Source organism: Cucurbita moschata, unplaced genomic scaffold, assembly GCF_002738365.1.
Source record: "Cucurbita moschata cultivar Rifu unplaced genomic scaffold, Cmos_1.0 Cmo_Scf00036, whole genome shotgun sequence".
NCBI classification, from domain to species: Eukaryota; Viridiplantae; Streptophyta; class Magnoliopsida; order Cucurbitales; family Cucurbitaceae; genus Cucurbita; species Cucurbita moschata.
The window spans coordinates 405168-428103 of record NW_019268552.1 but is presented as its reverse complement, the minus strand read 5'-3'; the positions used below and the strand labels follow the sequence as shown (position 1 = coordinate 428103).

Here is a 22936-nt window from a genome sequence, read left to right as displayed (position 1 = left end):
ACATGATTGAGATATTTGATATGCGGTTATAAACAATACGTCTTGAACAAACATGACTACGAGAAAGAACAGGTGGCTAGAAAGGCTTCGTTGGGATGGTTTTGTAACGTACGTAATTCTCCTTCCTTGAGTGATCATAATAATGATAATAATTGGAAGAGGTGAAGGTTGAAGGAGTTGATATTAATAATTGTGGTTCATGATTTGATGGGCAACAGTGAGTATCAGGTGGGCTTATAAATATGGCAGCTTCACACATTCTCTTATTGCAACCAAAATAAAACCTTTCTCTTTCATTCCAATCATACAATCTCAGAAAGTGATGGCTTTGTTTGATACCCATCACCCTGCTGTTCTTGCATTTGGCCTTCTTGGTACCATTCTTTCTCCCCTTTTTTCTTCACTTGTTCCTAATATCCTTACCATTTCCTCATCGCTTCTTGTAATTTTGTAGGTAATCTTATCTCCTTCATCGTGTTCTTGGCTCCTTTGTAAGTATCTACTTAACTTCATTCTTTTCAATGTGTATTTTGAGCTAAAAATTAAAGGGTTTTGGTATGTGGGTGTGGCAGGCCCACGTTTGTAAGAATTTGTAAGAAGAAATCAACTGAAGGGTTTCAATCAGTTCCATATGTGGTGGCGCTTTTCAGCGGCATGCTTTGGTTATACTATGCCTCATTCAAGCCTGATGAAACCCTTCTCATTACTATCAATTCGGTCGGGTGCGTCATTGAGACCGTTTACATTGCCATCTTCGTCGTCTTTGCTCCCAAGCAGATTCGGGTACGTTCTTGTATTACTTCTTGTTACGAATCGCGACTCTCTATAATGGTATGATATTGTCCACTTTGAGTATGAGCTCTAGTGGCTAAAATGCCTCATATCAATAGAGATAGTATTCCTTACTCATAAATTCATACTTATTCCCGTATAGGACTCTCTTTCAATAAGCTTATAGAACCCTCGAACAGCTATAGTTCGTAAAGGTTTGAACTTTTTTCATGGGGTTTAACCTTTTGATCCAAATATGAACAGGTTTCCACGTTGAGATTTGTTCTTCTATTGAACTTTGGTGGGTTTTGCGTAATTCTACTTGTGACTCACCTATTAGTGCAAGGCTCCGACAGAGTGAAGGCTCTTGGATGGATTTGTGTGGCTTTTTCTGTGTGTGTCTTTGCAGCTCCACTTAGCATCATGGTTAGTGTTGTTTTTTCACTCTTTCTTTTGAAGAACAACTTTATGTTAATTATTGCTTTTTTTTTTTTCTTTTTTTTCTGATGTTTTTATTTTCGCTTTTGCTTTATAAAAGAGATTGGTGATTCGAACAAAGAGCGTGGAGTTCATGCCCTTTTCTTTATCGTTCTTCCTCACACTCAGCGCAATTACATGGCTTCTTTACGGCGTATTTCTCAAAGACTTTTACGTTGCGGTATTACTTCAATAACCCTTTGACATTCTATTAAGAATGAAAAACATAAGTGAGATTGAAAGTACGGTAGATAACATTTAAAATATCTTAAATTAAATTTCATAATACATTCAGACGAATTATCGTGACGATGACCCGAAATTTTGATTATTCTCAGCTTCCAAACGTGTTGGGATTTATATTTGGGGTAGCACAAATGATCCTGTATTTGATCTACAAGAAGCAAGAGATAGCAATGGCAAAGGAAATGAAGCTACCAGAACACACAACCGAGATTATAATGATAACCGCCGCCGCCGCCGCCGCCGCCGAAGAAAAGGAAGATTCTTCTCTACCACCTTCTATTGGAGCCATTGAGGTAATAATAACCAACGGAATCCAACACGACAACAAGATGGAGCTGGACCTTAAAGACAAAGTCAAAGACCAAGTCAAAGACAAAGACAAAAACTTGGAAGTCAACCACCAAATTACAGTTCCTATTGTTGTTTAACTATAATCTTGATCTAACCTCTTGTTTTGTTGAAGTTTATCGGTAATGCTTTAGTTTTGGTCTTTTAGTTGCCCAACTTTTCTCTATGCTACCATGTGAATGATGTTATAATAGCTAGAGATTAGTGTTTATGGTACGTCCATAATTAAGTAGGGTTTTTTGATGAAGCTTTCCTCTCGTGTAATTAATACTTATTTTTAATCAATCATGTTTTGATAAGTACGAGGATTTTGGTTCTAATCTTATAGCTTTTATCCGTTATTCGTACCGATTATACTTTTATAGTAAAGTATATTAATGAAGTCATGTCGTGTTTTCGTTACGATTTACTATTCTTTGAATTAATCATGGTGGTTTAGGCAGAGAAAAAGTGGGATAATTAGATGATTTAGAACATTTAGAACATGTTGGAACTTTTAGCTTTTGAATGCATAATTAATTAATACTCCCCATGCTTCTCCAATTAAGCATGCATAAATAAATAAATTAGAATTAAAATAGATAGATAAGTGGATTAATATAGAATAAAAAAAAGTGAATATGTAACCGCGTCAACCTCATGATTCTTATACGCGTTTTTTAGGGAGGTTTTCACACTCTTCTAAGGAATGTTTTGTTCCGCTCTTCAACCGATGTGGGATCTCACGATCCACCCATCTTGGAGGCCAGCATTTTCGCTGGCATGTTGTCTGGTGTCGGGCTTTGATACCATTTGTAATAGTCAAAGCTCACCGTTCATTACATGCCGCCATCAGTTTTACAGTTTTAAAACGCGTCTCTATGGAGAGGTATCCACACGTTATAAGGAATGCTTCATTCCCCTCTCCAATTGATGTAGGATCTCACAATCCACCTCTTTGGGGCCCAACGTCCTCATTGGCACATAGCCCGATGTCTAGCTCTTATATCATTTGTAACGGCCGAAGTTCATTGCTAATAGATATTGTCTGTTTTAGCCCATTACGTGTCACCGTCAGCCTCACACGTCTTTTAGGGAAATGTTTTCATACTCTTATAAAGAATGATTTGTTCTCTCTCCAATCAAAGTGGGATCTCGCATAAATCAAATCGGCTTATAATTCATATAAAAAAGAGTAGTTTGATTACTCTTAAATGATAGAATAATTAAACAAATGTGTAATCCGATAATGCGAAGATAAAAACGGAGTCTTTATATCCATTGATGTCACTCACCAATTTCAAAATCACAAAGCATTAAGGAAGAAGGTGGGATTGGTTTGTTTCTCAATCCCATTCCTTTTTGAACCACTAAGGTTTTTATTGAAGCAATAATATTAGTTGGGTTGCTTTAAAACCTTAATTTCATTTTCATTTTGTACGATGAATTTGCTTTTTGGTCTTAAAAAACAAAAGACATGTTTGACTATTATGTTATTACGTACACTTCACCAAGTCCCAACACCTTTTTCTTCACCCTCTCCATCAAACCCATCTTTTTTTTTTTTTTCCTTCATTCGACAGGTTGGTGTCGGAGGAGACTTAGGGTTTGGCGGCCGGTTATGGAGTTTGGGGGACGATGAAAATGAGAAATGGGAAGTTGAGAGATGCTGGATGATCAATGTTATGATATGATATTGTCCACTTTAAATATAAGTTCTTTGGAACACTTGAACAAAGTATACAATTGAGCCTCTCTCGAGTACGTTACTGGTCCAATAGAGCTCTATCACAAATCTTTACTACGACTATACCTTCGAGTCTCACAACCACAACCATGGATCTTCAATATCACTACACCCTTCAAGGCCTACAACTTCCTTGTTTGTCACCTAAAGAATCTATTTGTAACACTTGAGTAAAGGAGTGATACATGAATGAATCGAGATCACATTCGAATGAGAGTGACCTTCAGGATAGTATGAGTAAGAAAAACCTTGAAAGTCACTAACTATACCAACAAAGTGCATCTTCCCTTTTGGTGCTTTACTTGGAGCAATTCTATGTTGGGTGAAAGGACTCATGTTAGTCTCTGGAGATAGTTTTCACTCTTAAAAAATATGGAGTAGGTAACGTGACCATATTGCAGAGGATGCAGAAAAATGTCAAGACCAACAAGTGCCGAATCCATATTCCAAATTTCGGGCATAGATTGTCACACTACTGACTTAGTCAAGTTAAGATAAAGACAGAATTCTAATACTACTGATAGTGACAAACAACCTTATAATAGTATGATATCGTTCACTTTGATCCTAAATTCTCCATAATATGATTTTCTCCTTAATTATCCGACGTGAATTCTAACCGCCGCCTTTTTAAGTTTGCTTACAAACAACACAAGGCTATTGAAAACTCATGAAATTATGTAGGTTCATTGTGAACACTAGCCAACCAATCAATCAACACCAACTTACCACTAACAGCATGGAGAGAGATGGAGAGGAAGGTACGTCTACAAAGAAGAGCTCTAAACTCTGGTCCATCCCTCCTTTCAAATAGGAGTGGTCAAAGCTCTAACCTCTAACCGTCTAAGCGCACCGCACCGCACCGTCCTCTATAAAAGAAGATCTCTAAACTCGTGGTCCATCCCTCCTTTTAAATAGGAGGGGTCAAAGTTGTAACAGTCAAGCCCATCATTAGTAGATATTTGTCATGACTCGATATTTTACTATGAACCGTGACTCAAAAGACAATGTGTATGCAAAGAAAAAGTTGATAAGGTGTAAAGGCGAAATCATTTATTCCTATAAAGAAAGTTTCAATACAAAGATTCGAACTAAATGAAAGTTCTCAAAAACAGAAATGTGAAAATCTAAATACAAAAGAAAATACTGGACTGACGCCCTCGGGACATGCATTCCTATGTGACAATCCGCCCCTCTGATCACGCCCTACCTCGATTTTGGACGAAGTCTCAGCGGCGGCTCCTCAATTCTCCCAATCTCTCTCGTCGTCTTCCCTTTCTTTTTGGTGGCCTCTATTAGGGTTCCACTTGGACCCTAGAGTAGGTGGAGGGGCAAAATGACACATTTGCCCCTCCATGGGCTTGGGCAGATTTATTTATTTATTTTTATTTTCTTTTATTTCGTGTTACAATATTGTTCTAAGCTATAACACCCTACGCCCACGGTTAATAGATATTGTCTTCCTCTTTGAGTTTTTCCTTCCGGCAACTCTCAAGGTTACTAGGGATAGGTTTATTCCTCTCTCCAACCGATGTGGGATCTCACAGTTTACTCCCTTCAGGGCTCAGAGTCCTCGCTGGCACACGGCCCGGTGTCCACCCCTCTTCGAGGCTCAACATCCTCACTGGTACATTGCCTGGTGTCTGACTCTGATATCATTTGTAACGACCCAAGCCCATTATTTGTAGATATTGTCCCTTACGACCCATTACTTATCGCCGTCAGTCTCACGATTTTAAAACACATCTACTAATAAGAGGTTTCCAGACCGTAATAAAAAATATTTTTTTCCCCTCCCCGTAACGACTTGGTGTACCGAACTTAACTTATACATTCTCGTACTATACTGCATCCACCAGCCGAACAAGTAAGGAATTCCTCCCCAGTGTGTTGGCTTGGCTCCTACTTTGCCTGATTGATTGGCTATTGACAGAGCAGACATCTATATTATACCAGCAGACGAAACAGACATGACAATCAAAAGAATGAGCCAAAACCGAACCAGCAACGCCCGCCCACCCGTCCAATATGTATGTGGGCTCAAATATTCAGCACTTCCTCGACCAATTATTACCATTCATACGTGGCATTCATTTTTTATTTAATGTAAACAAAATCATAATGATAATCTTTGGCATAGTTGAAAGGTCAAAGCTCATAATAATCATTTGATTTGATGGCAAACAGTAACAATCCACCAGCTCTATATATAATAGAGCTTCCAACATTAAGTTCTTACAACAAAAACAAAAGAAAATAACATAAGATTTTGGTTCAAATTCTAATCTCAAAGGTAATATCGATGGCTTTATCATTCAATATGCATAACCCTGGAGCCTTTGCATTCGGCCTTCTCGGTACCTATTCTTTCACATCCCCTCTATCCTCAACCACAATTCAGCAACATAAATAACCCAACTCTCTTCTAATTTTGTAGGTAACCTTATCTCCTTCATCGTGTTCTTGGCTCCTCTGTAAGTATCCACTTCACTTCATTTTTTCAGTGTATTTTGAGCTACAAAATTAAAGGGTTTTGGTATGTGGGTGTGGCAGACCAACGTTTATAAGAATTTGTAAGAAGAAATCAACAGAAGGGTTCCAATCAGTTCCATACGTGGTGGCACTTTTTAGCGCCATGCTTTGGTTATACTACGCCTCATTCAAGCCTGATGAAACCCTTCTCATTACAATCAATTCAGTTGGGTGTGTCATTGAGATTGTTTACATAGCCATCTTCGTTGCTTTTGCTCCTAAGCAAATTCGGGTATTGTTCTTGGATTAGTTCTTAAAGGTTTCAACTTTTTTTATGGAATTTAACTTTTTGATCCAAATTTGTGCAGATTTCCACGTTGAGATTTGTTCTTCTGCTGAACTTTGGTGGGTTTTGTATAATTTTACTTGTGACTCACTTCTTAGTGCATGGCTCAAACAGAGTGAAGGTTCTTGGATGGATTTGTGTGGCCTTTTCTATCAGTGTCTTTGCAGCTCCATTAAGCATAATGGTAAGTATCTTCGTTACTATGTTAATTTGTGTTGTGTGGCGTATGCTACCGCCTTCAATGCTCTGATACCACTTGTTGTGTACCGAAATGCTACAACTTCAATGTTTTTTTATACCAATTGTTGTACTTATAGCGGAAGCAATATCGAATTTACTCACACACCCACGAATGAAATTTAAACAAAGAGACAGATTTAAAGAATTTTTCTCTTCGAACTACGTAAATCTTTGTCTCTTTGTTTAGATTTCGTTCATGGGTGTGTGAGTATATTTGATCTTGCTTCCGCTATGTTGAGGATTATTGGGAGTGAGTCCCACGTTGGCTAATTTAGAAATAATCATGGGTTTATAAGTGAAGTACTACATCTCCATTGATACTATGCCTCTTGGGGAAGCCCAAAGTAAAGTCATGAGAGCTTATTCTCAAATTGGACAATATCATACGATCGTAGAGGGTCATGATTCCTAACACGTTATTAGTATCAGAGCATAGAAGGTTGTAGCATTCAACCATTTCTTTGAAGAACGGTATGTTAATTTCTCGATTTTTCTTTACGAAAGAGATTGGTGATTCGCACGAAGAGCGTGGAGTTCATGCCGTTTTCTTTATCGTTCTTCCTCACACTGAGTGCCATTACATGGCTTCTTTATGGCGTATTGCTCAAAGACATCTATATTGCGGTATTTTTACTATTCACCCTATAAATTTTAGACCAATTATTAGTATAATTTGATGATTGAAATTCGTGTTTTGATTATGGTAAGCTTCCAAATGTGCCGGGGTTTATATTCGGGATAGCTCAAATGATTCTTTATATAATCTACAACAAACAAGAAATAGCAGAGGAAATGACTGCCGCCGCCGCCGCCGCCAACGCCGCCGCCACAAACTCTGACAAAGAAAAACAAGATTCTGTTGAAGCGGTTGAGGTAATCATAACCGAAGTCAACAACGAGGACAAAGACAAGAACTTGGAAGTCAACGGCCTTATTAGAAACCCTAATCATGTTTAATTATATTTTAACCCTTGATTTTCAAATGAACTCATGGGTCTTTCTTGTTGAATCTCTCTCTCTCTCTCTCTCTCTCTAGTGTTCAAGTTTGCTCGTAATGGTCTGTTTTTTTTGGTGTTTAGTGGATGTATTTGCCCAACTTTTCTCTATGCTACCACGTAAATCGTGTAATTTAGCTAGAGATTAGTGAGGTCATTATGGTGCCTCCATAATTAAGTAGGTTCTTGTATCCAAAAGTTCGTTCTTTTTATGAATCTTCGCTCTCGTGTCATTCGTTTTTATCTTAATCAATCCTGGTTTGACGAAATGGGCACAAAGCTTTAGTTAGATCTCGATTGAAGAGAGGAACGAGAGCCTAGACGCTGGCCCTGAAAAGGGCTGGATTGTGAGATCTACCTTTGTCGGGAAGGAGAATGAAATATGGTTTAGGGTTTAGGGAAATCCCAAAGAGAACAATATTCAATAGCAGTGGGCTTGGGCCGTTACATTTATACATAAAATTTGAGCATAATTTTGATTTAATTATGTTACATTCTTACGGTTGAATTTTAAGTTTAGTTTCCATTTGGTCGTAGAAATGGAAGATTTTATACTTTACTCACCATTTTCACTCGGGTTCGATAATTAAATTAGTTTTAATTGATTCTTTTTGTCACTATTAAATTTGAAGTTAAACGTCAAAGAGAAAAGAATGATATGATAAACATATAACGTCCAATAAAATAGGGATCAAATGAAAATTAAATAAAAAATCAGGGATAAAAATGTAACACCTTCAAACTTATAAACATTATACAAATTATATATATATATATATATATATATATATAATTAATGTGGCTTGTGTTATAAAGCAATTTTTCATTATCCAAGATGTGCATGGTTAATATTTCAATTATAATCTATTGTTTTAAAGTTGATTGAAATATTCCATCAAACAATTTTAACTTTAAAATAAGGTGATAAATAAACGTGATAATGCTGAGTTGTAAATGAAACAGCGTCGGACATGACTTTTTGAAAATTTTGATCCATAGAAAGCGAAAGTAAAGTTAAGAGAGAATGACAAAAAAATAAAGGGAAAAAGAAAAGTTATGGGAAGAAATTTCAGAAGAAACGACAAGTTTTAAATTAATTAAAGAAAATAATGCTTTCAAAAAGGGGAAAATAAAAAAGAAAAGAAATTTACGAGGAGAATCTCGAGGTTGACGATAATATGTAATGGACCAAAACAGACAATATCTACTAGCGGTGAACTTGGATTTGGACTGTTACAAATAGTATTAGAGTTAGACACAGGACAGTGTGTCAGCGAGGACGTTGAACCTCCAACAGGGGTGGATTGTGAAATCTATAAGAGTGTAGAAACCTCTCCTTAATAGACACGTTTTAAAATCGTGAGTCTAACTACGATACGTAACGTGATAAAACAAACAATATCTACTAGTTGTGGGCTTGAACTGTTATACACCAAGTCTTAGAGTGTTGCTCGAACGCTGCATCCATTGGTCGTGGTTGATGTTCATCTCTTATTAGCTTCCTCAAACTCATCATTTGAAGGTTTACCATTCCCACTTCCGATCTTCCTTTTGGTCCCTTTTTGAAAGCAATAATTTCATATTTTTGATTATTTGAAGCTCTTCCGTTTGGCATTAAAGTTGGTCAAACAGCGATGATCTGAGTGTTTTGTCGGAGTTTAATAAAGATAATTCTATCCAATCTCTTGTTTCTTCTTCATTGTTTTTATTATATCCAACTTTATTCTTCATCTCTAACAACATCATGCCATGATCATTCTTTCTAAAAGGAGGTTGGAATAGATTACGTGCAAATACTTTATAACCCGAATTAATTGATTTCATGGACGAACACGAACACGAACACGAACACGAACTTTAAAATGATTTTACATGCAAATACTTTATAAGCTTTATTTATAATATTATAAAATAAAATAAAAACTAGAACGCCAATGATAAGATGGTCAACAAAAGTGAGCTACGTGTTTAATTTTTCTTTCTAAACTTTTTCAATTAAATCATTTTTATCTATTAATTTTTTTTTTATAAATAAATTACGCTTTTGATCTCGAAAGTTTGGGAATTGTGATAAATTAGACCAGATTCATAATCGAATGGGAGAGAGTTTTATTAAAATTAAAATAGGATTATCTTTATTAGAATTAATATTATTTTATATTTAAGTGGTTGGATTAAAATAATCGACTTGAAAAGGAAAGATCGACTTTAAAGTGAATGGGCACGGGTTACTAAAGAGCATTTGAAGATAATATTTTTATTTATTATTTTAATAAAAGTTCGGGGCTACAAGATAGTCGAAAAGTTAGAAACCACAACTCTCCACAATAGTATGATATTCTCCACATTGACCATAAGCTCTCGTGACTTTACTTTTAGTTTCTTCAAAATGTGTTGTACCAATGAACATGTATTTCTTATATATAAACTCATAATCGTTCCTTAATTAGGCTCAAGATGGCCGAGGGTAGGGTCGGACAGGCCACATCCATTTCACTATCATTTTTATAAATTGTTATGAAATTTGAATGGTCGAAGAAGTGTTGGAATAATCCACCAAGGGAAATCAATAACCCTAAACTTTTATTGGACAAAATATATGCTTTATTCTAGTGGCTCTTTTACGCCCTGCTTTTTAAATATATATATATTTTTTAATTTAGACACGTGTTGTTTAACGTTTTGCAATTATAAAATTTATATTAATAAATATTTTTCATTCTTAATTTGAATTAGCTCGTAAGTACGTTATAAAGAATAATAATACTAACCGACTCTGCATTGTCCTTTTCTAGGGATGTCTCTTCTATACAGATGACAGTGTGGGCCCATTGGGCCTTTTAATACTACGTCCGAACTGATCCACACTCACTACGGTAAGCCCAATGTTCGGTTTTTTAATTTCTTTTGAATTGAAAATAAGCATGCCATATAATTCTTTTAAAAAGGATTAATGATTTCATATTTATTTTACATACATATGATGTTATGAACATTATTACAATATAAATGAGCAAAAAAAATATTTTTGATCTAATTTAAAATTGATTAAAGTGAAAATAGTTGTAATAAATTAAAATCATTTCTCTACTTATAATAAAAGAACAAATTTAAAATTTCTATAATCCCTGCCTCTTAACACAAAAGGATCTGAAAGCACCATGAACAAATTAATACTAAAAGAGTTTCAAAAAATTTTAACCACAATGACACACCTAACCCTAACCCTAACCCTAACCCTAACCCATTGTCCATGAGCTCTCGGAATACTAAATCCATGATCAATCCCTTAATTAGCCGAGAGACTCCTCTCTCGGCAATACTCGGCATTCAACACTTAATCCTCTTTTTTTTTTCTTCTTTTCCTGTGTTTGATGGACTCCCCCAATCATTAGATCTCATAATTATGTCGTTTGTAAAAGGATTACTTTAGGGTTTTGTCTTTTACAACTAATATTGATGATAATTGGTCAGAAAATAACGCTATAGTCCCACAAACACATGGACAAAGGGGAAGAGATCTATCGTGTTTGAAGGAAAAAGGCACAAAAACCCAAAAGAAAACCAGCCTTCTTACTATATTTTGATAGATCATAGCCTACAGAGGATCATTAATTTGTAAGCAAACAATCAGAGAAATATTCTGCACATAATGGCTTTTAATTCTCCTTAACTTTGTCACACGAACACAGTACTATCAGTTGTATATAACTGACTATATATGTATACACTTGGCCTTACTGCCCTCGATGACCATCTCACTTACCCCCAAAAGAATATTAAAATGAAGTACGTTCCTAGCAACTCTTCCCTATCCTCCATCTATGTATATGCAAAGTTGGTGTCATGACCATTATTAATCCACAACTCCTCCCTTTTCAACCTCAAGTTGACACTAAAAATCAGACCTCACTTGAACCCAAAAAAAAAATCGTAGGAACAGAAAGAGAAAACAAGAAATCCCCATAATCCACACGCATATAAAGCAAAAGCAGAACCCAAAAAATGAAAAGGAAAAGAAAAGGCAGGTGGGGGGGCCATCGTCAATCAGTAATAGACTAAAGTACCTGCTGCTGCTGCTGCTGTTTCAAGTGCTTCATATGAGCGTCTCCTAGTTGCGTTGGCTTGTGTCATTTCAGTTTGCAGACAACTGAGGAGACTGAAAGCGGGTAAGGGTAAGTGTTTGCATACTGGAAAGAGAGTGTACCGCCGTAGACAAGAGGCTTGCCGTCATTCACGAGGCAGTCGTCGTAATGAAGGCGCTTGAAGACTCTGGGATTGATGAGGTGCGCTGAGCTGAACCAGCCGCATTTGAAGTGAATTCCATAGATATCACAACCAGTGACACAAGCGTTCACCACTTCAACAGTGTAGGTGGGGATACCAGTTGGAAGTGGAGCTGTGGGGCCTTGGTTAATCACTATGTCTGATTTTGTGCACTTTTCACCCCAAATTCTGGTTGGTTCCTCAATTGTTGCTTCTCCTAAAGCACATTCAAATAAAGAAACAGGTCCATGTCATCTGTTGTCATTGTATATTGATCAATGTTCGCGCACCACCCACGTGCAAACATTACTCTTATAAATAAATATCGACCTCCCAATGGGAAAAAGTCTTTGGACACACAAAACACACTTTCGGGAAGTCATAAAGATGTGTAGAGAAAGCATAAACAATCAATTATATAAGATAAAGCAAATTCAAAGGCAATAGATGAGAGGTAATGAGTAAAGAGAGCCTGAAAAAGACAAATCCACGGGAACATTTTTTAAGTTTCTGTTCATTTGTTTGACCCAACAAATCATAAAATTTAATACTACGCCCATATGAAAAATTCAAGAACTAATAAAACTATACCCCCAACCATCCCACTAAAGAGAGTCCACGCATCAACTGTAGAGCTTTCTCGTCAAAGCAATGAATCAATTAGAATCTACAAAGCTAAAACTCAGAAAGGCATTATAATGCTCCGCGCTTTCGGGCCAAAGGTTGCTTTTATGTAATCAATGAATCGTCGACAGAAGAGGAACAAAGGCTGGTGGGTATTTGGGATCTATTTAAGAAGACATCTCCAAAAACAGCTACAGAAAGGCCATATAGGTTAAAGAGCCGAAGCTGGAAAGCTATCCAGCAAAAGGTGTGTCTTAGCTTCATTACTAAGAATGGACGTGCGTGCATTTCTGACACCAAATCAACCATTTATGCAATTGAGTAACCAATCTCTCCCTTCCACCATCCCCGAGATCATAATTCCAATACAGAACAAGAATCAAACGGTTATTAAAATATAAATTTCCACAGCAAACTCAGAAACAAACCTTCCTCTTAACGATTTTATATTGGCATTTACGAAACAAGACAAATCAGAATTCATAAACTTACTAGTCAGGAGAAGCTTGCGATGAGGGGCACCTATTGTGCTGTTCAAACCCAGCCGAAGAAAACTAGGTGGACTCGAGTCCATAAAGGAATGAAAAATATCCAGATCTGCAATCATGTAAGGAAGGGGACGATGTAAAAAAGTAGTAGAACAAGAATAATATCTTTGTTCCTATATGCAGCACAAAACGATAAAGGAGAAAAGTTAGACAAAGACAAATAAAATATCCAGATAGAAGAAGACGACGTATAAGTATATCAAAACAAAACGCAGTAAGAATTAAGTGCCAGCGATGATACAGACCTGTAAGAATGGCAGATACCAAAAAGAAGATGAAGAAAACCGAAGCGAAAATCACCGATACTCGCCTGGTAGTAGACAAATCTTTCATCATTTATAACAGGAATTCTATAGACCTGGAAAGAAATCTGAGGGATGGAACGAGTCGGAGTCGGAAGATTGATACGATGAGAAGAAATTAAAAAACCTGCGTTGGAAAAAGAATGAAAACATCACATCATCAGAGAAAATTGCATTTAAAATACAATCAGTCAAAAGAAAGAAGAGCCGTCGAAAGCAAGCTATCGGTAGAACTTGATTGACTTTAAGAAAGAACCATGGCGTTAAAGAGTCATACAGGCTGAACGGTGGTCAGAGTCTGAGACTGTCGTTAGCAGTTACCTCACAGGTATAGGCGTAGGCGATTTTAATGATGCGACAAGCAGGAGGTGAAATTCAGAAGGCGTAGGAGAAAAAGAGGAACCGCCGGTACAATTCTCAAGGAAAATGAAAAACCAGGAAAAAGCGAAGACAGTAGAAGGAAAACGAAACGTGCTGCGGTGCAAGAGAAGTAGCAGTTATGGCGGAGGAAGAAGAAGGACGAGAACGAAAGACAGAAAAAGGAAGAATACGGATTGATTCAAATGCATGCGAGACAGAGAGAGAGAGAGAGAGGCTGAAAAGTAAGAGAGAGGAAGAAAATGGAGCAGAAAGATCAGCTCGGCAGAGACAAAAATGGCAGAGGGAAATCGTGAATACCTGCAAATAACAAAACACCACCATCCTCAGAAAAGTGTACATCATCGCTTCGTTTCGTATGAACGCATTTATGAAAGAAAATCCATACACATATACAATGCTTCAGAAGGAGACGAGACGAATGGAGAAGAGTGAAACGCAGACGGCGGCGATGGGCGGCAATATGTCGGAGGAGGGAAAAAAAAGGAAGAAGGAGGTTGAGGAAAATTTTTTTAAAAAAAAAAGGGTAAAAATGAAAATAAATGGGAATTAAAGATGTGACAGGCACCTATATAGAGCGGTATTGTAGCGGGGGGTAAGGTAACTGTCACGTGTGCAATATTTGTCCACGTGGGCTTCCCGCCTCGGGCTAGGCTCGGATGCATTTTTCTTTCAAATTTATTAAATACCCATCCTAAAATAATATTCCTTTAAATTCTTCCTTCCTCGGTGGGTCCGGTGTACTGCTGTCGGCTTATTATTTTAATTTATTAAAATTTAAATTAATAAAAATATAACCTCGTTTCAAAAATATTTTTAAACCTAAATTAATTTTATTTAAACTTTTTAAATTATTTAGAGCGAGGTGAAATGATATTTTTATTAATTTAGTCCGTGATATTTAGATTTAAATTAAATTTAATAAATCTTTTAGTTTCAAAAAACCAATAAATATTATAAAAATATTTATGGTCTGACAGTTAACAGCCCTAACTGGGCCGATGAGATGACAATTCTCGCATTGGGCCACCAATGGTTCGTGGGCTCCACCGTTCACGCGTTGAAAATAAAACAGTGTTCTATTTTTTATAAATATAAAATGTTTTCTTTTATCAATTAATTATAATATGAAGTACTCAGATGTAATTACATAATTACCCTAATTGACTTATATTTATTCTTGTAATGAATGAAGCTTAAATTTCTATACTCTTATGATTTTTAAATAATTAAAAATATTGTTAATTTAACGTATAGATAACTTTCTAGAAAGACGAGGATAAAGCTTCACTATTTGACTATTGAAGCGGCCGCCACTGCACTATTTTCAAGCTTTTTAATCTTTGAAATTTATACGATTTTATCTCAAATTTGAATCGTATATACTTTATGATTTTTAGTTATCTATAATAATGACAAAAAATAAAAATAAATTCAATGATTAATTTGAGCTTAAAATTTGTGAAATCTGACTTTTTGTTCCAACAAAAGTCAGATAGAAAGAGATAGAGAGCGAAAATGATAACACTTACAGCGAAAACTACACAAACATGACATAATCAAATGACGTTATACCTCTTTTAAATTTTAAAAGTAATTTAGAACAAAATATATATTATTTTTTTTATAGCTCAATAACATGTAGGGTCGAGACATTTGGATTCTTGAGTCGAAACAGACTTAAAATTAGAGAGGTCCATGGGTGGGGCAAGGACAGGGAAGCCTTCTTCATTCACTGCCACTTATTTCTTTCTTTGTTTTTGTGAAATTCTCTATTTATTTTTTGGAGTTCACAGCAATTAATTTTTAAATAATTATTTTGAAGTTTTAAATTTTTCAATATAATTTTTACAATCTCTATTAAATTTCTAAAAATTTAAATTTTAATATTATAACATAAAATTTAACAATTAAAAAAATCTACAACATAATTTTAAATATTAATCGGATCTTAAATTTAACCAATTTAACTTTTTAATATAGCTAAATTATATTTTTGCGATATTATTTATATTAAGCGGAGTGGAGATGAGGATATCGTCCTCGGCCTTATTCAGATAAAAATATTTTCCACTCTCTCCTCTATTTCCCGTTTAAATAGTAAATTCTCTCTGGGTGAACATGCTAAATTGTCAATATATGAATTTTTTCGAGGGTGGGAATATTCTTGGAATAATTTAAAAATATAATAATTAAATTGTAAATAAATAAATAAATAACCTCTCTTATAATTTATTAAGAACGTAGAAAAATTAGAAGGGTGGGAGTATTCATGTATTTCTTCTAAAAGAAGATAATTAGTATTAAATGCATTTTTTTAGAATATTGTGACAAACAAAAAAAGACCTAATAAAATAATAATATTATGCACGTGAAAATTGTGGGCGCAAAAGAGGAGGAGAGTGCATATATGAATTATTTGATATTTGAATAATATAAATTAAAATTAAATAATATTTAAAACCTACTACCACAACTAAATTTCAAACATGCCACATCAAACTGCCAAATATGACTTTTCTTCTTATTCATTCATTTATTTTTAATAAATACAAAAAATCAACCAAAACTAAGTGACGTCACCTAATTTTAAAACCGTTATAAGAAATTGGATTCGTTTCATTCTCTGATCGAGGTGGGATTTTACAATCACCTCCTTAGAGGTCCAGCGTCCTCGAGATTTGGTCTAAGTTTCTACACCCCCGGTAAGAAATGTTTTGTTTTTTCTCTAGTTGATGCGGGATCTTACCTCACAATCCACCCTCTTTGAAGGTCCGACGTCTTTGGTGTCTAGGTTTTTACACTTCTATAAGAAATATTTCGTTCTCATTTCCAACTATTATGAGATTTCACAATCCACACCCTTTGGAGGTCTAGCGTCCTCGGTGTCTAGGTTTCCACACCCCAATAAGAAATGTTTCGTTCTCCTCTCTAACTAACGTGGGATCTCACAATCCACCCTTCTTGGAGGTCCAGCATCCCCGATGTTTGGCTCTAATAAAATTTCTATAAGAAATGTTTCATTCTCTTCTTTAACCAATGTGGGATTTCATAATCCACCCCCTGGAGGTCTAGCGTTATTGATATCTGGCTCTGATACCATTTGTAACAGCTCAAGCCCACCGTTAGCAAATATAGCATCATCGGTGTCTAACTCTGATATCATTTATAACAGCTCAAGCCCACCATCGGTAAATATAGTATCCTCAGTGTCTAGCTCTTATCATTTGTAACAGCTCAAGCCTACCATCATCAAATATAGTATCCTCAGTGTCGAGCTCTGATATCATTTGTAACAGCTCAAGCCCACCATTAACAAATATAGCATTCTCAGTGTCTAGCTTTGATACTATTTGTAACGGCCCAAACCCACTAGTAGATATTATATCCTTTGACCCATTGCGTATCGCTATCAACTTCATAATTTGGAAACGCATCTGGAGAGAGATTTCCACCCCTTATAAACAGACATGGAATCTTACACTTTCATCTAACTTGGATTAAGAAAGAAGATTCCAACCACAATCCAAATATAAGAGGTGGTTGTTTTTTCTTTTCTGTTTCCTTGTTCCAACGTTATTACGAGTACTTTTTTTGCATTATGTTTTGTCTGGTCTCATGTTGGAGACAAAGGGAGTTCGTTTGTGGACAACACTAAGTGGGTTAACCATATTTGTCAACTCAATTATTAAAACTATTCAAAATAAACCAGCTTCTCTCCGTTGACAAAAAAAACCCCATTTTTGTATGATTAATAATGTAGCCATCTGGAATGGCTGCATAAAAATTTAAACTTTATCCTATAACCTCCCCTCCCTAGTCTACTCCCCCGCCCCTATATAAATTAAAACCGCTCCGGTTCTAAATTTACATGGAGGCCACAAACAAAAAGTGGAGTAAGCATATGAGTTTCAAGGGTTTGGTTCGGAGCCGGTCGGTGGCAGGGAAAACCGGCGTTGGACCGGATGATGCGAAGAAAAAGAGCAAATTTTGGCGAAGTGGCGCGAAACTCAAACATCCGGTGGCTCCCGAGGGTTGCTTTGCGGTGTACGTTGGACCGGAGAGGGAACGGTTTGTGGTGAAGACGGAATTTGCGAATCATCCGTTGTTTCAGATGCTTTTGGAAGATGCTGAGGAGGAGTATGGGTATAATAGTCAGGGTCCGATTTGGCTTCCTTGTGAGGTGGGGCTGTTCTATAATGTGTTGGCGGAGATGGATGGCGGTGATGGGCTCAGGAATCGTTGGATGGGCGGCCAGAGCGGTGGTTTACTCGCTTGTAGCCCTCTTCGGCTGACTAGTTGCGGGAGTAGACATGACGGCGGGTATAGGGTGTTGAGTCCGTCGTCGATGCTTAAGTTAAATGGTCTTTGAGTTATGCATATAAATTTGCAAATATATATATACAATATACACCGGAATATTTCTTATTTGACTAATTCTTTTCTCGTCCCGTTACATTTTGGTCCATTACTTTTCACCTAATCTCACAGTTTTCACGTGAGATCCAACATCTGTTGTGGAGGAGAACAAAACACCCTTTATAAGGGTGTCGAAACCTCTCCCTAACACACATTTGAAAAATATTGAGGGGAAGTCTGAAAGGAAAAGCTCAAAGAGGACAATATCGGTTAGCGGTGGGCTTGGACTAATACATTTCCACACGCTTATACCCTCTCAAACCGATATGAGATCTCACAATCTACCCCTTGAGACCTAGCGTTCTTGTGCGCCCAAGGTCGTCTACTAGAGAGAGATTTTCATATCTCTGTATGTTTATAAAGAATATTTCGTCCCCCTAGATCTCGCAATCTATCCCCTTGGGACTCAGCATCCCCGACCTCATAATCTATACCTTGAAGCCGAGCATCCTAGCATATTAGGGTACGCTCCTACTTGTATTCCCAGTTCCGGCGATCGAACAGAGGGAGGATAAATAAGGGGCTTCAATCCAGTGAGCTCAAGCAGCCATTTCCCAAATGTGTCGGTCGGGGAACTTCCGGTCATTATAAACAAGTAATTCAACCATTCCACCACCTCCGGCAAAAACATCTTCCAGTAAAACGACATCCTCAACCACGGCGGTTCCGTCACGTACTCATCTCCTCTACAACCAGCCCTTAACATCGCTTCCACCGCGCCGCCCACCGGTTCTATCGGCATCACGCTCATTACAGCGTCTCTCAATTCTTGATCAATGTACATCTTCCCGTCTTCGAACATGAATTTCCCTTTCGTCATCTCCGATTCTATCAACCCCGGCGTCACAACCGTAATTCCAATCTCACTTCCAATTTCCACTCTCAATGTCTCATAGAAGCTTATCACTGCTGCTTTACTCGCCTTTGAATTTAAATAACGAATTTAAATAACGTAATTTATAGAAAATCAGGACATAAGAAACATAGCAAGGAATTCGATATGAAATCGGGATTTTACACTGTAGAAGCTCAAGCGGGGCGTGGGGAGCCATGCGGCCGAGGAAGCGATTCCGATGATCTTCCCTCGGGTTTGTTTTAAGTACGGGATCGCGTAGTAAGTGCAATAAACCGTTCCCCAGAAATCTGTGTCCTGTGCAAGAACAAAAGGATTAATTTTTCATCATTTTGCAGCCATTTTTGTTAAATCAGTGAAGTGGGTTGTTGAGATTCATGATCATCACCATTACTGATGCAATATTTCTGGGGTCCTCATATTCTTCAAACAAGTTGATGCTGGTAATCCCGGCATTGTTAACCAAGTGATCCACTATTTCAACCAACAATTATAAACACACAAAAACAAACATTTAAACAAGAACACAATTGATTAATGGCTGAAATCCACCGCTAGCAAATATTGTCCACAACGATTATAATTGTAAGAGCTTACGTCCACCACTAGCAAATATTGTTTACTTTGCACTTACAACACGAGAACTTCCCAAGTGATCGCCTAACTTAGTATTACTCTCGCCCAATCACTCTTAACTGCATAATTCTAATGCAGTAATGAGATCCAGTGCATTAATGCGAGTATGATTGCACCTAAAGAGGACCCAAACACGCTTAACTGCGAGGAGTTGTAATGGAATCCGGTGCATTAATGCTGATATGATGGCACCCAAAGAGGACCCAACTTAGTACTACTCTTGGGACGCTTAACTTCAAGGAGTTCTAATGGAATCCTGTGCATTAGTGTTGATATAATCGCACCCAAAGAGGACCCAACTTAGTACTACTGTAGTTCTAATGAAATCCAGTGCATTAGTGTTGATATGATCACACCCAAAGAGGACCCAACTTAGTACTACTCACGCTCAAGCATGCTCAACTGCAAAACTCTCATGGGATCAGGTGGATTAATACTGGTATGATCGCACACAAAGAAACAATATTGTTAATAGTGAATTTGGGTTGTTACAAATGGTATCAGAGCCAATCACTATAATAGTGCAACCGTATAATCGCACACAAAGAAACAATATCTGTTAGCGTTAGATTTGAGCTGTTACAAGTAGTACCGGGGCGAGTGACGGATTCAAGTGGTGGAGTAGAGATGGATTGTTACTGTGAATGTTTGCTGAATCACCACACCTAAATGGTGTGAAAGTTATCTTATTTATAATCAAATAAATTACAAGGATATGGAAATAGTAATAAATGGAAATAACAATAAATGGAAAGATACCTATAGTAATAAGGCAAATGTTAGATATTTGCCTTATAATAAAATATCAAATCTAATATATATGGTAAACTATAATTTATTACTAAATATCCTTAACACCCCACCGCAAGCTAAGCGTCGGATTTAAACGAACGTGAAGCTTGAATCTGAAAAATTCAAAGAGGTTGAGAAACACTTTTCGTGAAGATGTTAACAACCTGGTTCAGAGGAGGCGTAGAGAAACACTTTCTTGGCCATCGAAAACTGCAGAGAGATCGCCGCTCAGCGGCGATGCTGCCTTGGCTTCGGTGAGAATATGTCTAACCCATGAAGAGGGATTGTCGCTTAGCGATGATGCTGACTTGGCTCTGGTGAGAATATGTCTAACCCCAAGAAGTAGCAGGGGAAACCTAGAGCAAGGGACAAAGACAATGTTGAAGCTGGAAGAGTCGCCACATTGGGGCGAAGGAGCCAATTTTGGCGAGAAGGGCAGCTGGAAGAGTCGCCACATTGGGGCGAAGGAGCCAATTTTGGCGAGAAGGGCAGCGGCAACTTGGTTGGCAAAGATGCCAGTGCGGCGCCCAGATTCCAAAGGTAAATCTCTGCAGAAGGTCAATGGGCTTATTGAGATTCTGTATATTTTCGAAGAGGAATGCTGATGAAGATCCTAAGATTAGGGTTTTTGTGAAGGATGAAGAAAAATTGGGAAGAAAATGAAAGAGGCTATGTTTGGAAAAGGTGAGGTTGTATGTACAGAGTATGGCGAAGGATGATTTGGAGGTCAAAAAGGTGGAGCCGAAGAATAATCAATCGACTCTGCATGTGACAGCCATGACGACTGCCCCTGCGGCATCAAAGACAACAGTGGTGGTGGAGAAGAACAGTAGAAGATTTCAAAAGCCATTGAAAAGAAAGGATCTAGGTTGCTAAACCAAAATGGCTCTGATACCATGTGAATGTTTGCTGAATCACCACACCTAAATGGTGTGAAAGTTATCTTATTTATAATCAAATAAATTACAAGGATATGGAAATAGTAATAAATGGAAATAACAATAAATGGAAAGATACCTATAGTAATAAGGCAAATGTTAGATATTTGCCTTATAATAAAATATCAAATCTAATATATATGGTAAACTATAATTTATTACTAAATATCCTTAACAGTTACAATAATTAATAATTTAAAATATTAAAATATTACTTACATTGTCCGAAGTGACTCACAGTCGTATCGACACATCGTTTGCAATCTTCAAGGTTAGAAACATCGGCATGGATGACGAGAGCATAGGGCGACCCCAAAATCTCTGCCACATCAGCAACATCCCGGAGCCGATGATCCCTTCTGGCAACCAGCGCCAAATAAGCTCCTCTTTTAGCGTACTCGTATGCCAGATGCTTCACAAAATACAATCAAAACCCACAAAACCAAAAAACAAACAGAAATTCAAATGAATTTGTTGCAATGTTTAGTGTTTGAACCTCGCCGATGCCGGAGGATGCTCCGGTGATGAGAACGACTTTTCCGGCGACATCTTCGGCGGAAGTGGACCTTATTATGAAGGAAATGAACTTGAAGAGCAAGTAAATTGGGTAGATGAAGGGGAAGACTGTTTGAGATATGCGGTCGATTGTGACCTTCAAAATACTGTTGATGAAATCCATGGGATTCTTGGGATTATTTTGGAAGAGGAGAAGTTGAGGTTTAAACGAACGAGAAGGGATGGTGTTACGTGGCACCATTGCATGCCAAACAAGCTACACGTAAGAGTACTCATAAATTAGGTCAAACAACTGTAGTCCACGTTGCGAATTATTATATATTTTATTTAAGATCGATAAAAAGAAATTTCCACGTCATCTTAAAATGCCACTTGCCATATCACCTTCAATCATTTTTCAAACATAAAACATTAAAAATAGACAGATTTGATGTGGCTTGTTGATTAAGCTTATGGGCCAAGTCTTGGCTTCATGTCTAGCATTTGTAATACGACACCACTCGACGTTTAGAAATTCTTCATGAACCTAGTGCCCTCGTTGGCACACCATTTAGTGATATTATTTGTCATAGCCCACTACTTGATGCCTAGAAGCTTATGGGAGAAACTTCATTGATACCATTTGAAATAGCCTACAGTCTGGTGTCTGACTCTGATACCATTTGTAATAATTCATCACTCGACATCTAGCTCTGAATACCATTTGTAATAACTCACAACATGGCTCTAAGACCATACATGGCTCTAATACCATTTGTATGGTCCATTTGTAATAGCTCATAGCTCTGACTCTGATACCCTTTGTAATAGTTCATTGATACCACATCTGATACTATTGGTAACAATCCACCTTTGATACCATTTGTAATAATCCACCACTCGACTGACTCTGATCCCATCTATAATGATCACAGCTCATTTGATACCATTTGTAATAGCTCACAACCCTTGTCTCTAGCTCTGATACCATTTGTAATAACCCACCGCTCTCAAAGCCCTGTGTCTAGCTGTGATACCATTTGTAATAACCCACTGCACTCAAA

At 37.1% G+C, this 22936-nt stretch overlaps 4 protein-coding genes and 1 long non-coding RNA gene across 10 annotated transcripts; 2 read left to right on the top strand and 3 right to left on the bottom strand.

Annotated features, from left to right (window-relative positions):
• Positions 1-269: 269 nt before the first annotated feature.
• On the top strand, positions 270-7862 carry LOC111431505 (bidirectional sugar transporter SWEET12-like). Of its 3 annotated transcripts, none has more exons than XM_023068169.1 (6): positions 270-374; positions 455-491; positions 573-783; positions 1036-1197; positions 1310-1429; positions 1587-2141. In XM_023068169.1, the coding sequence occupies exons 1-6, from the start codon at positions 323-325 to the stop codon at positions 1920-1922; spliced, it is 918 nt and encodes a 305-aa protein (XP_022923937.1). In that variant the 5' UTR covers positions 270-322; the 3' UTR covers positions 1923-2141. The 3 variants fall into 3 exon arrangements, with proteins under 3 accessions (XP_022923937.1, XP_022923939.1, XP_022923938.1); XM_023068171.1 differs by lacking the exons at positions 455-491; positions 573-783; positions 1036-1197; positions 1310-1429; positions 1587-2141 and adding exons at positions 6006-6042; positions 6122-6332; positions 6409-6570; positions 7131-7250; positions 7335-7862 and having other exon boundaries at positions 275-374; XM_023068170.1 differs by lacking the exons at positions 270-374; positions 455-491; positions 573-783; ... (1 more) ...; positions 1310-1429; positions 1587-2141 and adding exons at positions 5820-5925; positions 6006-6042; positions 6122-6332; ... (1 more) ...; positions 7131-7250; positions 7335-7862.
• Positions 5100-14067, bottom strand: LOC111431509. Its single transcript, XR_002708511.1, has 3 exons — positions 14058-14067; positions 6620-6632; positions 5100-5217 (listed from the first exon to the last, which is right to left on the bottom strand). It is a non-coding gene; the product is annotated as an uncharacterized LOC111431509 (long non-coding RNA).
• Positions 11011-14263, bottom strand: LOC111431507 (protein TAPETUM DETERMINANT 1-like). Of its 4 annotated transcripts, none has more exons than XM_023068175.1 (5): positions 14040-14256; positions 13639-13835; positions 13305-13488; positions 13004-13108; positions 11011-12104 (listed from the first exon to the last, which is right to left on the bottom strand). In XM_023068175.1, exons 3-5 carry the CDS (start codon positions 13393-13395, stop codon positions 11752-11754), a joined length of 549 nt encoding a protein of 182 aa, XP_022923943.1. In that variant the 5' UTR covers positions 13396-13488; positions 13639-13835; positions 14040-14256; the 3' UTR covers positions 11011-11751. The 4 variants fall into 4 exon arrangements, with proteins under 4 accessions (XP_022923943.1, XP_022923942.1, XP_022923940.1 ...); XM_023068174.1 differs by having other exon boundaries at positions 13639-14039; positions 14128-14256; XM_023068172.1 differs by lacking the exon at positions 13639-13835 and having other exon boundaries at positions 14040-14263.
• A 3347-nt stretch (positions 14264-17610) lies between these two features.
• LOC111431508 (auxin-responsive protein SAUR71-like) lies at positions 17611-18151 on the top strand. Its single transcript, XM_023068176.1, has one exon. The coding sequence runs from the start codon at positions 17611-17613 to the stop codon at positions 18109-18111; it is 501 nt and encodes a 166-aa protein (XP_022923944.1). The 3' UTR covers positions 18112-18151.
• A 428-nt stretch (positions 18152-18579) lies between these two features.
• Positions 18580-22056, bottom strand: LOC111431382 (11-beta-hydroxysteroid dehydrogenase 1B-like). Its single transcript, XM_023068005.1, has 5 exons — positions 21874-22056; positions 21597-21789; positions 19400-19485; positions 19177-19308; positions 18580-19080 (listed from the first exon to the last, which is right to left on the bottom strand). The coding sequence occupies exons 1-5, from the start codon at positions 22054-22056 to the stop codon at positions 18580-18582; spliced, it is 1095 nt and encodes a 364-aa protein (XP_022923773.1).
• Positions 22057-22936: the final 880 nt, after the last annotated feature.